Here is a 19,264-nt window from a genome sequence, read left to right on the forward strand (position 1 = left end):
GTTGATAAAATCACAGATATATCAGATTTATTTAAAAAGATGGACTAAAACAGTAAACGGAAAACATCAGTCGCACGGAATATTTTGTGGCTGTTCATTTACACACAGATAAGATCTTAGGTCTGAACGATAAAATGTTTTCGTATCTACTATTTTCGGATCTTATGTTTTATGATTAGTTATACGATACGCTTATCGTATTTGTCATTACTACTCCAACTGTAGTAGTATAGTAAAAATTCGGATGGAATCAATGAACGAATAAAAATTGAAATTGAAAATTTTAAAATTCTTTATTCGACATCCAATGGTCCTGAGAAGAAAAAAACTCAACGAGAACTATATAGTTTTTTTAAATAACTGAAAATTATATTACTTAATACACATCGAAATAGCCTGGAGACGAACACATAATTACCAAGATTTGTTCTATCTTCTATGCAGTCATTTACAGTGTAATAACACTGCACATAAACTTTCTGATATTTTTTTAAGTCTTGTAATGGAAGCTTTGTAAACATTTTAGGGATCCTATTGTAAAAGCGTATACATATATTGCCTATTAAAAGATTTTCTAACTCAATGATGTGCATGTCAGTTTCTGGAAAAAGTCCACAAGTGTTGAGAAGATACAGTCATCGTTTTAATTTCTTTAATTTTTTTGTGTTATAAATACTTTGTTGTTTAAATTGGAAATGGCACGAATTCGAATTCTTCAGTACAAAAATCGTGTTTATTGAAACAGGAACAACTCACGTAGTATGCCATAAGACACAATTCTTTGAAAGTAGCTGAAATTAACTATACGAGATATTTCAACATGCGCGCTCCATTTTTTTATTGCAAATACTGCTGAACTGGGACTATTCGCTGGCCATCAATATGAAATATGTTATCGATATTTAAAAGAATTATGGAATGAGGGCACACTGTAGTAAGTGAAAGTATGTTGTGAAAGATTATTGTGAAGCGGATAATCAGTTGTCCTGGCGGGAATCAGCTGATTGGGATTGCGCAGTGCGCAAATACGAGGGTTGAGGGGCGGATAGGAGGGGCAAGGGTAAATAGGGTTTGCGGCGGCGCCCGGACAGTCGCGCGGCTCCGTGGCCCGCTAACCTATCGCGCCTTTGCCGCCCACATCGGCGCCATAGGAAACCACGCGGCTCCGACTTATTCAAATAAATTGAAAGAAAAGTAATACAACTAATATTTAAACAAAACACGCAGGCCTACTTCATGCTTCAGCTGTGATATTCGTACAAAAAATTGTCGGGATATGCGGGCGCGGTGCTCAAAAGAGCGTGTATCATCTCCCGCTTTTCTTCTCGAGAATAACGGAGCCGTGCTATTATGAGAGACGGTACGGTGCCCGATGAGTGTACTAAAATGTTTGACGCGGCAATTCAAGAAGTGAATGGTAAAGGGCCGAGGAAAAGGAAAAAGTCGCTTGAGAATATCTGCGATGAGTTAAAGCCTGAGACGAACGCCGGTGAGGCTACGGAACCTTCGAACAATGAAGTCTGTGGAACCTCCACCACCGAGACCGTGGAACTGCTACATTGGCGGGACATGCCCAAGCATCTGCAGTTTAACCCGTACGTGTTGACCGGCTACCGGCCTCTTCAAGACTGGGGCGGGTGTATACGAAGTCTCTTCTACTTTCACAATGAGACCATTAACATCCTCACGCACGGTAGGTGTTCTTTTTTAATCAATAATTAATAAAGGTGCTATTTGAAACTATAAACTCTTTACTAGCCCGTTAGACCAAGCTATTGTTTTGACTTCGTAGTATAATCTTACGTATTTATTAAATAAATATTTTACGGAATTCGTTCTCTGTTTTTACATATTAAATATTTTTATATCTTAAATAATTTTGCAGACTTAATTGTAAAACTGACTTTGAACATAATTTATTTTTACGAAATTTACTTTTAAAACATTAAGTTGTTGCGAGTTTAATTCCCGCATAAGGTGAATAATTGTTTGTGACTACAATAGACTGTATTTATTTTTTTGCGTGTAAGCGTCCATCGTATAGATTTTAAGTGGAACTCGAAAAATAACTTAAAAAATCTCTTGTATTCCAACTAATTGATTACACGGCACAACAGCCCCCCTTTTATATGAAGTTTATATTGCAAGGCGTATGTACACACATACATATATACCTGAACGTAACATACGATCGTGATTGAGTGTTACGTAAAAAATAATAACTCACTAAGCGGGTTTAAGCGTAACGATATTTTAGATTATATATGTACTATGTATGCTCTGGAATCTGTTAATAAAATATGTAATATCCTATTCCTCATTTCATTATATGTATCTTCTAAATAGTTGTATTTTGCGCCTCTTAAAATTGATATTTTCTTTTAAAAGAAATATTTCATTAACTCCTGAATAACATCATCATATTTGTTTTAATTAAAATATTTATTTTTATTACAACTAAAAAGCGATTAGAATTTATACCTGATTTATTTGTTACGATTATCAAAATGCGTATGGAATCTTTTAAAATAAAACATGTGGCATATCTTTTTTTATGTTAATTTACTCAATTACATCTTTTTATAGCTGTCACAATTCAAAACAATGAAGCTTACACAGTAATATAGAATAAATCACCATCATTATCACAGCAGCCGATAGATGCCCATTGTAAGGTCTATTTCAAAGATAATTGCGATGACTGATTTTGCGCTGCCCGAATCGAGTAATATCCCAGTATGTTAACTATGTTGGCGGTCTATCTAAGTACAGAATAAATGGCACCTCCAAAGAACAAAATGACATAATATATAATACAAACAGTACAAAAACAAAATATTATAAATTTCCTATACATAATTATTTTAAATAAATAAATATAAGTATATAATGAATATATATACTAACTATAAAAATGTATACTACATTAGTAAGCTAATTTGCGCGTTCGTGATATGGGGGGGGGGGGGCTGGAGGGTTGGACAAACAGCGATCTTCCGCGAGGTGGATAAAGACAACGGAATATAGTACGTGGATACCTAGCTGGCTCTTTTAATCCTTTACGAAAATTGAGGTTAAACTATTCTTTCCCTTGGCTAATTAGCTCGATTTTGAAATATAAAGGCCTAGAGCGATAACGATCAAGTCTCTTGACTAAACGTTCCGAGTATAAGTGCCACGTAAATCTTTTTTTGGATCCGCTTGATGAGATTTTAATCGGAAAAATGCAGACGCTGTGTCATACTACGATATTAAAAACAATAATAGAAGAAATATAGAATGTGTTTAGATCCAGGCTCAAAGGAATATTACTATACCAGAATACACAAAACAGCACAATTAGGTGACATAAAATAAAAAAAGCGTGCTAGCCAACCCAACGTCCATCGATTACGAATTAGTGGCACAGTTAGTGGATGCCAGTTTGTTTTCGACGCTTATAATTTTATATTTAATAACACTAATATATAGTATTTATATTTGATCGTTACTATACACTATAATTATTTAATTAATGTGATGCGATCGTGCACAATTTCACGGGCTTGTGTAAGACCAGCGCGCTGCGGATCGTCTGCGATTCCATGCTGATAAGGTCCGTTTGCACAGACAAAAAACAAAATACACACATACATATGGATACTATTCCGTTCGGAAGAACTAAGAAATGTTTATATGTGTGTGTTTATTGTGTGCAATAATAATTATTATTATATGCTTATTGACTTATAACAAAACTGCAGTACAATAAAATTTAATTATTGGAATTAAAATTAATATGAATAAAATTATATAATGATAAAATCTAACAGTTTGGTTGCTTTTTTGAATGTTTTACCCGAAATGCCTCAGACATTCGACACCCTGTATATAATACCATCAACGCTGTAAAATGAGCTTTAAATGGCTGAATATGTAGCTCACTGTCAGCAAAAAGCTTTAATACGAGTACCTTTTAATGCCTTTACACTTAACATCACTCTGAAATATGTTACATAAATGCGACACTACAATAGCTTCTGGCAGTACAAAGAACAGATAATAAATAACAATTAATTTAAATTTATATTAATCTGATTTTGGAAACGTTTCTTACTGTATTATCATAGTTATTTATTGTTTCTGAAATTACTGATTTTTGGTAAGGGTATACCATACACCGATTCGCATTAAAAGACCTATACATTCATGACTTTTAAGCTTTTCACACTTATAATCAATATAAATAGTATCGTCAACGCTGTACGATGATTACAATAAGTATTATGATTAAATTTTGTGTAGACATTTTAACAATCACACGTTATACGATTTGTAGAAATTTAACATCCTCTGTGGATACAATAAAGTTAGGGATCTTTGAATACTAATCTAATTGATCTAATATTTTTTAAATCTACAATAACGTAAAGGAACAACTTAAACAACTTTTTTATAGTTATTGATTATTGAATATTGTAATGTATCTGACATTTTAGCTTATATAAGGGACCTTTATTTGAGGTTACGCATGCTAAATTTAACCTTTTGTAGTTTGTATCCTCTTTGTCTAAAATGTCAATAATAGATTCCGATCAATATCGAGTAAATCTTTGACATAACTGAAAATACAATTAATTATTAAATTAGAGATATTAATTAACACGTGATGTATAAATGTTTAGATGAAGACATTAATTAATTGTCGAATATTTAATACCAATATTCTTTAGTATTGTTATTAACCTATTTATTGTAAACTTGATTTATATAGGGACATGTGAAAATTGTCGCCGCGCATGGAATGCTCATTGGCGAGCTCACTTTTTTTCACATATGTTCGGGTGTTGCAGCTGTCCATCCGCCGTGAATATTTTTCTTGCTCTTACAGCAATTTAGGAGAAGAAGATGGGGATTATTTTATGAACCCGACCACTCCAGCAAAAGCGTAGCGTAAGTCGTCGTCCATCTATGGACAGACTAACTGGATCGACAATCTTGTTAAGGTTGAACACTGGAGGCTGCTTCCAACCTTTTAGAAATCTATGGTTGTAGCCTTCATCTAGCAGAGTAGGTCCTGTGAATGAAAAGATAATAATATCGATGACTTATTGGAAGCGGATCATGGAATAAAAGCGTCTAAAGACGGCTTAACTATGCCCTTATTTCTTTTACGTAATATTTTGTATTGTATTAACTATGTCATTTCCTTGTTAACGAAACAAGACAGACTACAGGCTGTAATCTGCCACGCGTTCCCATAACCTATTTTCATATATCACATATCCTGCAGATTTTCGATCTTAAGACATTCCGGTTTCTCAGGAATATTTCCTTTATGGCCCGTCAGAATAGGGGGTGTTTTTAAATAAGACACAATATAAGTCAATAAGAATTTGTTACAGCGACATAAGAATTTTTGTCGCAGTATTTTATCATTGAGCTACAACGGCTTTTATTTATATTAATATGTTTAATATCTTAAAAGTCAACGTTACTTATGTCTAGAAATAAATGATTATTTTTCGCTCTCATACAAAAATAAACCATTATTATGTACTATTTGTATGAGAGCGCCTTTTTGTATTTGAATAAAAGTCCTTATGTTGTATTTCGATGACAAAGTACCGTAATTTATTCGGGCTTCTATGTTTTTACACTTAGTGGGTTGCCTTCGCTCAACCTTTTTTTGACGGGGATAAATGAAAACAGTTAGTCATCTGTCTGATTGAAAACAGAAGGACGGGTACTTAATTTTATTACATTCTATATTAACTCCTTATTGTATGCATAAAAATTAAAAAAAAATTACTAGTGATTTTAATCTATTTTATAACGAAATAATGAAACAATGGAATGTATGAAAAACATATATTATTTAATCGCCATAAGTACCATTGTCGACGATGTGTTTCTGCTATTTTATGGAAAGTTAATTGATTCTTTTGCTAAAAAGAAACCCAGGACGAAGTTTCAACGAATTATTTAAAATGGTGTTGTAGATTTTTTAATGGTTGAAAACGGAACGATGTAAGAACCAAATTAAATGTTGCCAAAAATAAATATTTATTCAAAATTTTAAAAGATGTTTCAATAATAAAATTAAATTGGAATATCAAACCGGCCAGATATATGTGTTCATAATTTCATAGAGTGTAATAACATAGATTTTCTATATTTAAAATTATGGCATATAATTTTAAAAGGCTAATCTAACTGTCCAGATTATGTTACAGAATTTGTATCCTGCGCTATTAATTTGCATAGGAATTATTCCTACAAATAAACGAAAGCAAACGAGTTGGCAAACAATAAATTGTTGGCGTTCTCTCCGCGCCCGCGTAGCATTCCCAACGCGCCTCGCAGCTCGTAGCACGCTACGTTGATATTATTCATAAATTTCTCTTTCATATCTGCTTGAAATATTGCCTAAGTTGTTTGTACAATCGATTGCCTTATATAAGAATTATAGAACGCTGACGAAGATGAATCTATGAAATATTGCTTTCCAAAAACAAAAATCATAACTTTCAATTAAAAAAATTATTATTTTGCTACATATGAAAACTATACATAACAAAATTAATTTAAACATAGATAATTCTCAACACGATAGCTATAAATTGCAAAAAATAAATAATGCAAACTAATTTCATTCGCAGTAAGTCCCTTTTAGAGGCCATTTATTTACGTGTAAATCAACCACCAAACAATGATGGGTAATGACTGGGATTATACCATATTTTGTATTTCGTTTTGTGTACCAAGTTCTAGTTAGCACAGAGTACCGGTAGTGACCAATTCTACTATTAAATGAACGTCCCTGCCATACACACTACAAAAGTATTGTATTAATAAATAAACTTTATTCTTAATTCATGAGTATGTTATTTTTTTATTATCATCAATTCTGCCGTAAGACGTCCGCAGCTGGACTTTACAATAGGAACGACTGTAAGCAGCCTACATGCGGCTTCTTCCGAAGACTTTAAAAAAACGTCTTGACTCCACCGTAGGAGTGGACGCCGCAGCTCTTGCCAGTCCGTGGTTTCCAATTCTCAATCTTAATGTCCAAGCGGTTACCTGTTCTACGCGTTATGTGGCCTGTCCGTTTTCATTTCAACCAATTCGTTGTTGTTATTAACGGTTTTCAAATAAAATTTATTTAAAAGAGCTGCTTGACTAGCCATTTTTGTATTTTGTTAGAAGTCCTCTAATAAAAACGAAATTATATTTCGAACAAAACTATATCTGATCCAAGCATTACAACCGAAACGAATATTGTATACACCTTTTAATTGGACGTTTATTATTCTCGAGATTAATTTGAACATTTAAATATATTAATTTCATATTAAATACCAAGGCTACGATATGTTTGGATATACAAGATATTGACAAATATTTTAAGACGCGAAAAATATCGACTCTTATATACTGTAATTGACATATCATTATCCTCGTTATTATTTTAGCCGTAGGACATCCACTCGGCTTATGCCTCTTACACAGATTACCAATAGGACCGGTTGGAAGCCTACATCCAGCGTCTTTTGACAATCTCAACAAGGTCGTATGTCCTCCTTGCCCACATCCCCTTTGCGAAAAAAAATATCCATAACTAATACAGAAATATATAGATAAATATTTATTTTGTATTTTTTCAATAATTATTCTGAAAATATCGATTCTCTGAAGCCTATCCTATTGATGTTAATCATATATAAAATAATAAACGTTTATCATGAATAATAAAAACTCAAGTCGTAGCCCTTCTGATTATTTTGCGTACCACGCTGCTATGTCACGGGGCTCACTTATACCTGTCGTACGGATATCGAGCGCACTACATCAAAATGCAATCGATAATCTTTTTTATAACCACGCCATAAAGTTCATAAGTGCACTCGTTACAATTCACGGAAGCCATACGTTAGTATTGTTTGCAAATGAAAACGTTCAGTCAGTTGAATAATGGTTGTAATAATGTTTCCTATGTTTAACGTCCTGGAGTATGGGAGCCAAAATACATCAGTACGCGTTGTTATTCGTAACATATGTCTAATTTTTGATCAAAAACCAAGCTGATTTTATTACTTTTACTACCTTATTAGCGAATTGTAGCACTATAGAGATGCCTTCTGGGAATTGAACGGAGGTTGTAGAAATGAAATGTTGCCCCATCTACTTATTTATTATGAGCTGCTTAGTAATATCTGGAAATAAATTTAAAATGTTTATTAAACAAGAAGTAGTAAAATAACTTGACTATATTGTAAAAGACTTTTTATTAATTATATAACCAGGGAATATAATAGTCCAACGGAGTAGATATACATATGTAAAAGTGATGAAAACAGTTTGTTGTGAGCTCCTATCTTGTGTATTTTTAGTTCTCTTTATAGTGAAGTCTTCTTGACGTACAAACGTGATCGCTATAGATGATCAAAAGTGGAAATGATAAAATAACTGAACGGTTCAGTATAACTTTAGCATGAAGCCGTGGTTCTGTTTTCTGAAATCAGAGTTCTCACCATCATCACATGCATCTGATTGACGACTACTGTAAGGCTATGTCATCTGTCCACCTAGCGGGGGCCTAACCACCTTACCTTTCAGCCCGGACGTTCGTTGGTTGCACGAGCGACGCACCCCGCTCACCGCCACTTTGGACGATCAATTCTTCAATCAAAATTCAAAACTCACATACAGCCCAAGCCGAGGTTCCCTCTGGTTTTTACTTATCATTGGCATTGGACAGCCTTTTAATCTGTTAAATAGAGAATGTGAGAGTGTGTCGTAGACTCCCTCTCTCTGTCCTAGCCTCTTTTCAATTAAGTCGCACAGTACATAAGGTACAAACCTACATTTATTTATAATGAAATGTATCAAATAATTAATTGTTAGCAAGGCGGCATGACGATATATACGGGCGACACGATTATAATCAGACATGTGACGCGAAGACAATGTCATTACGAAGGTTCGTTACTAACACAAAAGAAACAGTAGTATGATGTAGAAAGGTTAGGCTTTCGAATCCACTATTCTATTATACATTGTGATTGGAAGTCGTGCAAAAGCTTTGACAAATGAGGTATACAAGCACCCTTTTAAAGGTTATATAACCAGACAATGCGTATATTATATACAGAATTTTCTCGGAAAGAGTGACATGGAAACGTGATTTGATTTCTATCATAACGTCCGAATAAAATGAAGGTAATTATTAAAGGATTTTAATATTTTCTGTTCACAAAGATTTTTTTTATATAATTTAAGTAAAATGATAAAATTACAATACAATGTTACAATATATCTCAATTCACGCTGGGTCTCGGTAAAAAGCACAGCAATAAGCTTAACTTTATATAACTTTTTATATGCAGGCGTAAAATCGGAGTACACTTCCGTTGTTCACTATTTCCTTTTACGTGTGATCTGATTCTTTACCTATGGTCGTGCATGTAATGTTAATAATGATGATGTAATGATAATGTTAATTTGAGGTTATTAAACTGTAATCCTTCGTATATACTTAGTCTCCCCATAAATACTGTTATAATTAAAAAAAAACTTACTATATCTTTTGGATTTAGAATCTGTCATTTTCTTTGTGATCGTTCATTGTGGTTTCTTGTTTTCGTGTCAATTTGTGATTTTAAAATGGGATGGGCTGATAAATAGAACCAAACCGCTGCGATTGCAGTACCTAAAGTTTATTTGGTACTAGTTAAATGTTTGTGTACCGGACTAATGATAGATACAATGAAATCCTCTTTATTTGTAACAGAAAAAGATATAGTCGTCCACGTAATATTCTTAAGAAAGAGGTGGTTAATGTTATAAGCGAATAAATTCGAAGAAATCCTGATAAAAATTATACGGATTGCAAAATAATTACAATTGTACAATATTTTAACAAAAAAGGAACTTATTTATGGTAACAGCGTCAGTTCTAAGTTAGACACTGGAGGAATCGCTGTTCACCGCGGTACTAGCTCAGACTCATAGTTCCCAAACCGGCTCTTAATAAGTTAGATGTTAGAAATATATTCTTGTACAACCTTTTTAAAAAGAAGTCTCAGATTTTCATTTTTTTTTAATGCCAATAATCTATCAGGATATTTTGTTGCATCAAAAGTGAAAATGTTCACATCTATAACAAACGTGCGCACTAGTTTTTATTAAATGTTTTTCTGTGATATTTTTGTATGTTTGTGATAAAAAGTAAGGTATAAAAATAAAAATATAAAAGGTAAGCCTTTACCCACACATGTGTCAATATCGTTTAAATATCGTCGATAATTTGAAATATTACTGGTACAATAAGTTTTAAATGTAGAGTTAATCAAACATACAAGAAAAAAACCAGATAATATATAACCTAAATATAGCTAAACACATTTATGGCTTTAGAGTTTTTAATCCCGTATCTGGGTTTACTCAGCCCTTGGCACGGCCGCGTGAAACTGAAATGCGTAATCAGATTAACCATTTTAAAAAGTATCGTCCTTTCTACTTGGGTAAAATGCTTACAATTTTTTTGAATACATAGTGTAATAATTTTATAAAAGGTAGTTTTATTTCTCTTAAATGGCAACACTACTCGCGCCATCACTCTTTTGTGACAACTTCCGATAAAAGGATTGAGAGTGGTGGGGTTGAAACAGCGTTTTGATTATTGAGTCGGGAGCTCGGTCACTCGTTCAATAACTATCGTAATGATAAGTTATCTAGTGGAAATTATAACTGTTGGCTTTTAGGAGTTTTAAAAGTGGAATAAAAGTATTACCGCTCATGCCTGTCATGTTTAATGCATACATAAACGTTTTCAAAATCACCCTCAATTCTACCTCAACATTCGCAATTACCATTTACCGCAAGTAATCGCACGCGTGGCTTAACTGAGCGCGTAATACAATTACCGATCGGTTAAATGGATTGCCCTTGTACGTTTGATGACGAGTTATTTTGAACAGTTTAGTATTTAGCTAATTAGTTTTTGTTTTGATGTGTAAAAAATTCCGTGACATAAAGTCAGTGAAGAAATCTTGGTATTAGAGTTACGCTAAAGAGGGGGTCCTATAAATGAAAGTCAGGCTGAAATCAATAGGGCGGATAGAGGCTTATGCCAGAAAATTAATTGATTAGTTACTTGGAAGTCTTACTCATTTTGAATACACTTCTTTACCCAATTAGGCGATAGCAGCATAAGTTTTGCGTGTCTGTTGTTTACAGAAGGACTACTCCCGATAACCAAAGTAGTAAAAAGGTATATAAGTATAGATTTGTAGTCATAGAAATAGAAAGAACATTATCGGTTGCACATATATAAAGAATTCCAATATTTGAAAAATACATAAATATTTTATTACTTTTCTGTTTGAAATGTCACCCTGTTCCGACATTACGTTGGTTAATGGAACAGTCATGTGTTCATTTTGTTAAAAGTCGTCATCATTTCAGTCCATAGACGCCAACTGCATGGCATAGACCTCCTCCAAAGATATCTATGCGGGGATACACTATTTGCTTGGCAGGCGGGTTGATGATCGCAGTATGGTATTAAGGTATGCAGAGGATGCTTCAGCCTATCTTGTTTAAACTTGTTTGTGATCAGTGGCAATAATATATGATCAAAGCGTGAATTACATAAAATTGTATCCCTAGGATCGAACCCGCGACCTGCGATTCAAGTTTCAGTCCACTACGTCTGGATTACTACTGCTTATGTTAAACACTGTTCACTGTTGTGTAAAAAATTTTTTTTTTCGTATCAAAGAAACATTCAGGCTTTTAGTAAAATGTTTTCACATTTAAAAAATTATTTGGCATTATATCAACTTTCTTTTCAGATATTTTTCTAAACCTTAATTGTGTTTGACAGTTTTTAATTAATCCCAAAGAACTCATCGTTATGTTAATACGAAATACTAATGAAAAACGTTTTTGTGCGGGCTATGTTTTCATAAATTACCATATTTATGTTTTTGACAAGCTATTATGTAGACGTCCATATTATTTTCCACGGACTAATTATTAAATTAATCAAGCAATATCATAATTTGGGTGATAAATTTTATACGCTCTGCGAACGTAATTAATAATTACATAATTAAACGGAACCTTTGAATAAAATATTTTGTGGTCCGCAATATTGCCACGAATGATAAAATTAGTTCGTTCATAAATTTGTGCAAATCTCTTTTAGTTTGGAAGAAATATACTAAATAAAAAAAGTTTCTACTAGTATATTTGTTCTCGCCGTAATTTTCCTTCTTTGGAAGTTAAGAACTTAGTTTAAAACTTGATACTTAATTAGGGAATGTCCGCATACTATCTTGTTATATAATTTACTATAGACTTAAGATTAAAACCTTCTTTAATCTGAAACTTATACGAGAATTAAAAAAAAAAATGTCTACGTCGATGTTTTACAAAATTTTCAACCAAATTTTGACAATATTATATTTTATTTTATAACTAATGAGTTATATTTCGTTAATTTCTGTACGGATTGTAAGTTAACAGACTGATTGATTAATTGATTGTAATAGGTCTATGTCGACTTTAATTGTACAAAAATTTAAAATAAATTCCAAAATATAGCGGACGTACATAGTGTATTTACAATATTTCATGAAGAAGAAAAGAAAATTTGTTATATTGAAAAGAAAATATGCCATAAGAATTATCGATTGCAAAAAATTTCTAATTTATTTCAAATAAAATGAATCAGATTTTCATATTAAACTTGACAAAACATTATTAAACTGCCATTTATTAAATTCAAAACACATTCACATAAATTGTTAAATAAGACATGTTATTCAATAATGTTTTAATTTAGGCTTTATCAGACAGAAAGTGTGTATACATAAATGATGTGGACTTTCTTCTTGATTCTTCTTCACAACTATAATACTTTGTGAAGTAGAGCATTAAAAATCAAATCAAATTTTTAAAAAATAACGATCAATAATGGTCCTGTTAAAAATTCTAAATTTGAATAAATGAATTTTTTCGTTGGCCTATCTCCAAGAAATAAATAAATGTTTTAAATCGCACGATTGTGGCCAATTAACAGATGAATTTCGTCAAATAATGTAATTGTAATAATTTGCCTACAAAAATTTCAGCTTTTCTGTGGCCGTAGTTTACATATACTTCTTGGGAAATGTTTTTTTTTTATATATTAATAACTTAAGAACATGGAAAATATGAGGAGTCCAATGCTACGCAGTATGCCGGTCGTGGCGACAGGCCGTTGTAAGCGTATCATCATCAAATATTATTGTAAATAACTAATTGCCTACAATCTAGACATCTCCGCATTTATAATATAACCAGTTATTAATAAAACATATCTATGCGCGTACAATATATCATACAAAAAATTCACACCAATATAAATAGAAAATAATACTAACAAAATATGCAATTGAAAATATTAGTATAATTAAAAATAAATTAATAAATGTAGTCATATAATATATATAAAAGTCTAAATCATTTAATAGGTTAAATACTATGGTCATTAAGAAGCGGTAAAAATTCCTCCACTGCGTGCCTGTAAAGCGAAATATGTAGATTGAGTTCTCCCGCTAGCATTGAAATACTATTTTTAAATATACTCGAGAAAGAATTAATAAAACACGATGAAAAAAATGATTATATTTTTCAATGAAATACTTTTACGTCTTGGTATTTACTTTAACAAAGAAATGCTTTTAACGTAAAAAGAATTCTTCAGGCTCAGTTTTATACTTTTAGTGTACATCGTACTTTTTAATTCTTTAAATGTAATTTTTAACGACCAGAGATTTTTTGTTTTTATATTCTCTAGTTTTCTCTAATAATCTTTTATGGGATGCAACTGATTAATAGTTTTTATTAAAGTTAAATTATTAATAAGTTTTTAGAATTTTAATCAGTTTGAAATATAAAATTTACTTCAATACAACCTTTTACCAATTATCATCATTATCATTTCAGTCTACTTTTGGAAAAAGCCTCTCCATGATTCCGAATAAAACCCGTGAAGAGTTCAATCTAGCAATTTCTTTACAAGGTCATCAGTCGTTCTGTGCTACGCTCACTGGTCCGTGGTGTTCTTTCCAGAACTTTAAGGCCGCAAAGACCACCTGTTCAGCGCGTTATTTGGCCTTTCCACTATTGCTTCAACTAGTTAATCCGCTGGGCTATTTCGGTTATTTTCGTTTGTTTAGGGATCTTTCCATTTTTAATTCGATATCGTAGAGAAATTTCGAGCTCTCTTTGCATGGCTTGCTGAGCGACTACGAGTGTACCAATAAGGCCAGATGTGGGAGACATCATTGGGCATTGACCTTAAACGCTGTAATTAAATTTGAATTTTCATGTTTAGTCCATGCATCCCATTCAAGTTTGTTAATAGTTCAAAACAGGTTTTTGTTTTTAGTTATTTTTTAATTCATAAATAAAGCTATGCTAAGTTAAAAACTAAAACTTTTTGTATCATGACATACGAAACATTAAATTTTTCAGCCGTGAAAGGAAGTTTATTATGATATCACTAAAAATAAATGAATATCATTTATTTTTACTTTTAAAAGAAAAACTTTTTTTTAGGTGCTCTAGAGTTACTTCTGGTTTAAATATAATATATTTGTAAAAAAATGTTCTCTACTATCTTCTAAGGATAAAATGTGTTTATTATAATAATATTTCATAGGCCAAAAGCATTTAGTTAGATTTAATAAATCGATTGCATAAAGATTTATGATAAATTAAAAAAAAAAGTATAAGTAATAATTTTTACAATTTGTTCAATGTCATGTTAAAACAAGTACCAGCAACCAATTATATTTGTAAGGATTATAAGTTTATTGCGCTAATTAATATACGCTAATATTGAAGATTGATTTTATTACGCTAAACACTTTTCGATGACATAGAACCACCATTGGCAGATGTTCTACTAAACCATTATTTATGCAGTTTTTACAATGTTTATAATCATTTCAATTTTGCAGTGTCGATTAATGTTATAGTTGCGAATGTCAACTTCAGTTTTTTGTTAAAAAAATCCATTTTTAAAATAATTGTTTTCTATTCCACCCGGACAAAAGCTTCAATTCATTTTCCAATCAGGCCAATGACACGCCCAGCTAGTTTCAATTTAGTCTGACGTTCTGACTCCGCATTGCTGGAAGAGCTTTTAAAATGAAAATTAATATTGGAAAAAACTTATATTGATTAAAATATTGTAAGTTAAAGTTAGTAGGTTATATGAATTTCGATATTATTACTTGAAATCTGCCCCTATTTTATACCCATTTGCAATGTTTTTATAGGCTATTCATTTATTAGTTCACTCTTTGTGAAGGCGGGCATCTAAGTGATTAACGTTGAATTCAAAAAGTATTAACAAATACTTAGGTAAATCATATTCTAAGTAAAAACAAAAACAAAAAGTATATTAAGCGTAAAAATATGGCGTATTTAAATTTAATACAAAAAAATAACTAAATATATCATTTATGGTAATATATATATATATATATATATATATATCTATTATGTATATATATGGTAATATATATAGATTTATGTATATATATGGACATAAACATGTATTTATATATATATGTATATATGTATGTGTATATATATGTATATACGTAAATATTCTCAGTCTCAGTCTTCATTCAATCTGTTATTTAATTTTTTGTTAAGTTAATTTTTATTTGGTGTAAGATACGTATGTAACAGCAATGTCTCCAAGGACTTATTACACTTATAATCAACATCATCATAGCTAAAAAATACTCACTGCAAAGAATAACCCTCGATCGATCATCGATGATCGGACTAGAGCTTCCTCCTGCTCCAATCCTGCGGTTTTCTGCGACTTAACTACGAGTATGTAGTCGGTCGACCTAGTGAGGAGTCTACCTACGCCACATCTACAGGCTCCTGGTCGCCACTCGAGAACCTTTTTACCCTAACAGCTTTCGGTTGCAACAGCCATGTGCCCCGCACACTGCCAGTTCAAACAAGAAATTCTTCGAGCTACGCAGGAGACCTTCTTTTGCGGAGAAGCTCTAAATTGAGACCTCTTCATAGCTCTTTAGGTGACTTTGAGACTTCCTAAGTGGCCCATCGTAAACCATGTCCCAATTTTAAATACGCTATATTTTTGGATTGCGATGGGCCATTTACCTATGACACTACGAAGTTCTTCGGGTCAGCTGGTGTAAAATAACTCTTGTTAGTGACATTTATAAAGGATGATTGGTTAATGGTAATAAAGCCTACAAGGAGTTAATTTATAGGTCATGTGTCAGCAAAAAGGTTAAAGCTTTTACTATTCCTCATTTTCACGTGTAAAGTGATAATTCTGTGATGTGTCGTAATTATTTATTTTATCAATTAGAATGCGACTAGCCTATGACTGTTGGAGAAAGAGAGTAAACAATAATTAACTTTAATTTGTTGTAATTCGAATTATCAAAACAATTTTACTGGGATATGATCATATCTTATTCTTTCTGAAACCATTCTTTTTCGATAGAGTCCCTTTATTAATTGATAGTAAATAAGCTATACATTTACCCAGTGGCGTAGCTATGGTATTTGGGGCCTGGGGCAGATTGGGGCTTGGTGCCCCCCCCCCCCCCCCCAAAGAGTAAATAATTTCAAAATTCAGAACAGAATGTATTTAAAATATATTTTTTTTGGTTCAAAATAATAATAAATATATATAAAATAACATTAGACCTTAATAAAATTTATTTGGAAAATTTAAAAACTAACATTCCTCGCTTTTTGGCCTGCAAAGTCATTAATCACATTTTCAAAATCAATAGTGTCGACTAATTCATGTTCTATTGACATTATTGCAAGATTATTTAATCTATTTATCATTAAATAATCTTGCAATAATGTAATAATTTATTATTTTGTCATTTAGGGCCCTTTTAAAAAACACTTTGTGTTTTGTGAATGAAAGGCTTAAACACTGTATATTATAATTTGTAACCGTTTTTTTTTTATGTTCATATTATTTAACAGCTTTTGTAGCACAAAAATAGTAAAATTCGATATTCTTTTTATGTTATTTACTTTAAATAATGGTTTTCATTTTTCTTTAAACATTTCCTTATCATTATTCAAAAAAAAATTCAAAATAATTTTTTTTAACTTTGGTGCCCCCCCTACTTGTGGTGCCTGGTGCGGCCGCCCCGCTCGCCACCCCCTAGCTACGCCAATGCATTCACCCCTTTAAACCTCTTTCACCTACAAACAATAACCCTGTATACGTAATTATTAGTATTGTAATTAGTAATTTTAATGGCGGCGCGTGCTTAGGCCGCTTGCACTCCCACTGCATGTAGCTGCATAAGTGGCGCCATGAATTAGGTCACGCGCGGCTCGCCTTCTTTAATAGTACCTGCGCTCCCCGGCGCATTTGCTAGGGACGCGTTAGTAACCCAACTACGTGCTATTCCCTTAATTGGAATGCGTATCTTCTAATTGCTTTCTATTAACAATCTACGTATTACATTTTAATTTCTTAACTATAATTAATATGGTACAATAATTTGCAACTATATATTAGCGCCATAAAGATTTTTTATGTTGATTAAATCGAGTAAAAAAAATTGTTATAGCCATAAGATGACCAGTGCTGGACTGGTTTGTAGCGGCCTCCGTCCGGCGTCACCTTATGGGTGAACTACTTATTCTGTGCTTTACAGTCCATCTCCACTTTAGAACATTAAGGCCAAGCGACTATCTGATCTGCATCTAATCTGTGCCACTGTGAGAGTTCCAAAGAAGGTCGAAGTAAGAGACCACATGTTATAATTAAGTTCAAAAAGAAATCTTTTTTATAGAGTTCGCATATTATGTGAGTAATAAGTCGAATTAAAATATTCCAACTATCCACGTCTATCTGTCTGTCCTCTCTGCCGTCCTTTACTACCAACGGCGTAATCTTTTTTTAGATTGTATTCGCTGAGGGCTATAAGTTATTAAAAATACCGATGATAATTTATCTCCCTTATAAATAAAATAAACTTTAAAAAAATATATGAGTACAATATTACTTTTAATATTGTTTTACAAATTCATAAACTAAAAAGTATAATATGATATACAGACGTTTCCTGTTTGTAAATATTAAGAGATTTTGAATGCCTGAAATGGCAGTAGGTGGGGCACATCACTCGTGCAATAAACTTTTACCTAAAAGGTTCTTATACGGCGACTACTAGGTTTACGGATGTTATAGTTAATGTCGCCGGAAGTTTCTGGATGCGGGTAGTGCAGTAGGTCAGCGTAGCGCTATTCGGGGAGACCTATATGCCTTGCAGTGATTGTCTACCGGCTAACAGATTGATGATATTAATGATGGACCATATAAACATAAACTTTATTCAGTTTTATTGTATGTACATTCAAATATAAAACATTTTATTATTACAAACTGCGGTTATATCTTATAATGTACTTTAACATATTATTTTGTACAATGTTATGATTAATTATTCATAACGCAAACATAGTGCCCCACATTCTTACCCCCTATTTTATTTTATTAACGATAACATCAAAGTGTTGTATCACATAACCAACAATTAGGGTTAAGAAATATTTTGTCAGCTAACGCGGAAAGACAAAAGCAATGTTTTAAGTTGTTAATACTTTGGTAAGTTACGTCAGTTATAGTCAGTTGAAAGACGTAAAGAATGAAAATAAAAGTATACTTTCGCCTAGCATTATAGCGATGCAAAAAAAACATAACTAAATTATTGCTTTCCATGTTATTGTTTACCTAAATAAAGTTAAATGTTTTGACTTTGACACTTCAAGATTTTGTTCTTTTTTAAATTATTTTCACACAGAAATTTATATAACTACACTTTAGTATACACCAAAACTCTGTTAGAAATCATAAAGCAAGTGCAACAAAATAACATAGATAATAACTAAGGAATAATTTATATATGTACCTGACACTAGACGGTGTTAGGTACAATCTTATCTCTCCAGGCGATCTCTACCAGACAACCTTTGGATGGACATGAGAGACATGAAATATGAAAACATTAAAATGTACTAAATGTAAATTTACACATTTTAAATTATAATATACTTGCACATATACATACACGTATATACACGTAAATAAACATACAAATATAAACGTATATAAATATGTATTATACGTAGAAAGGGTATTATATAAATACGAATAAATAGCGAATGCTACACAATATTTTATTTTAGAGGCCAA

The 19,264-nt window shown here is 32.1% G+C and overlaps 1 protein-coding gene across 1 annotated transcript in view; it reads left to right on the forward strand.

Moving 5' to 3' along the window:
• The first annotated feature begins 1,350 nt into the window (after window positions 1-1,350).
• The window catches only part of LOC137925804 (progestin and adipoQ receptor family member 4), an 85,351-nt gene continuing 67,437 nt past the window's right edge, over window positions 1,351-19,264 (forward strand). The window contains exon 1 of the mRNA XM_068769266.1: window positions 1,351-1,693. Coding sequence (XP_068625367.1) covers window positions 1,351-1,693 — 343 coding nt within the window. The remainder of the gene's footprint in view (window positions 1,694-19,264) is intronic.

Source organism: Battus philenor, unplaced genomic scaffold (assembly GCF_028537555.1).
Source record: "Battus philenor isolate CCGP_79_NKW_IND1 unplaced genomic scaffold, ilBatPhil1.0.hap1 SCAF_10, whole genome shotgun sequence".
NCBI lineage: Eukaryota > Metazoa > Arthropoda > Insecta > Lepidoptera > Papilionidae > Battus > Battus philenor.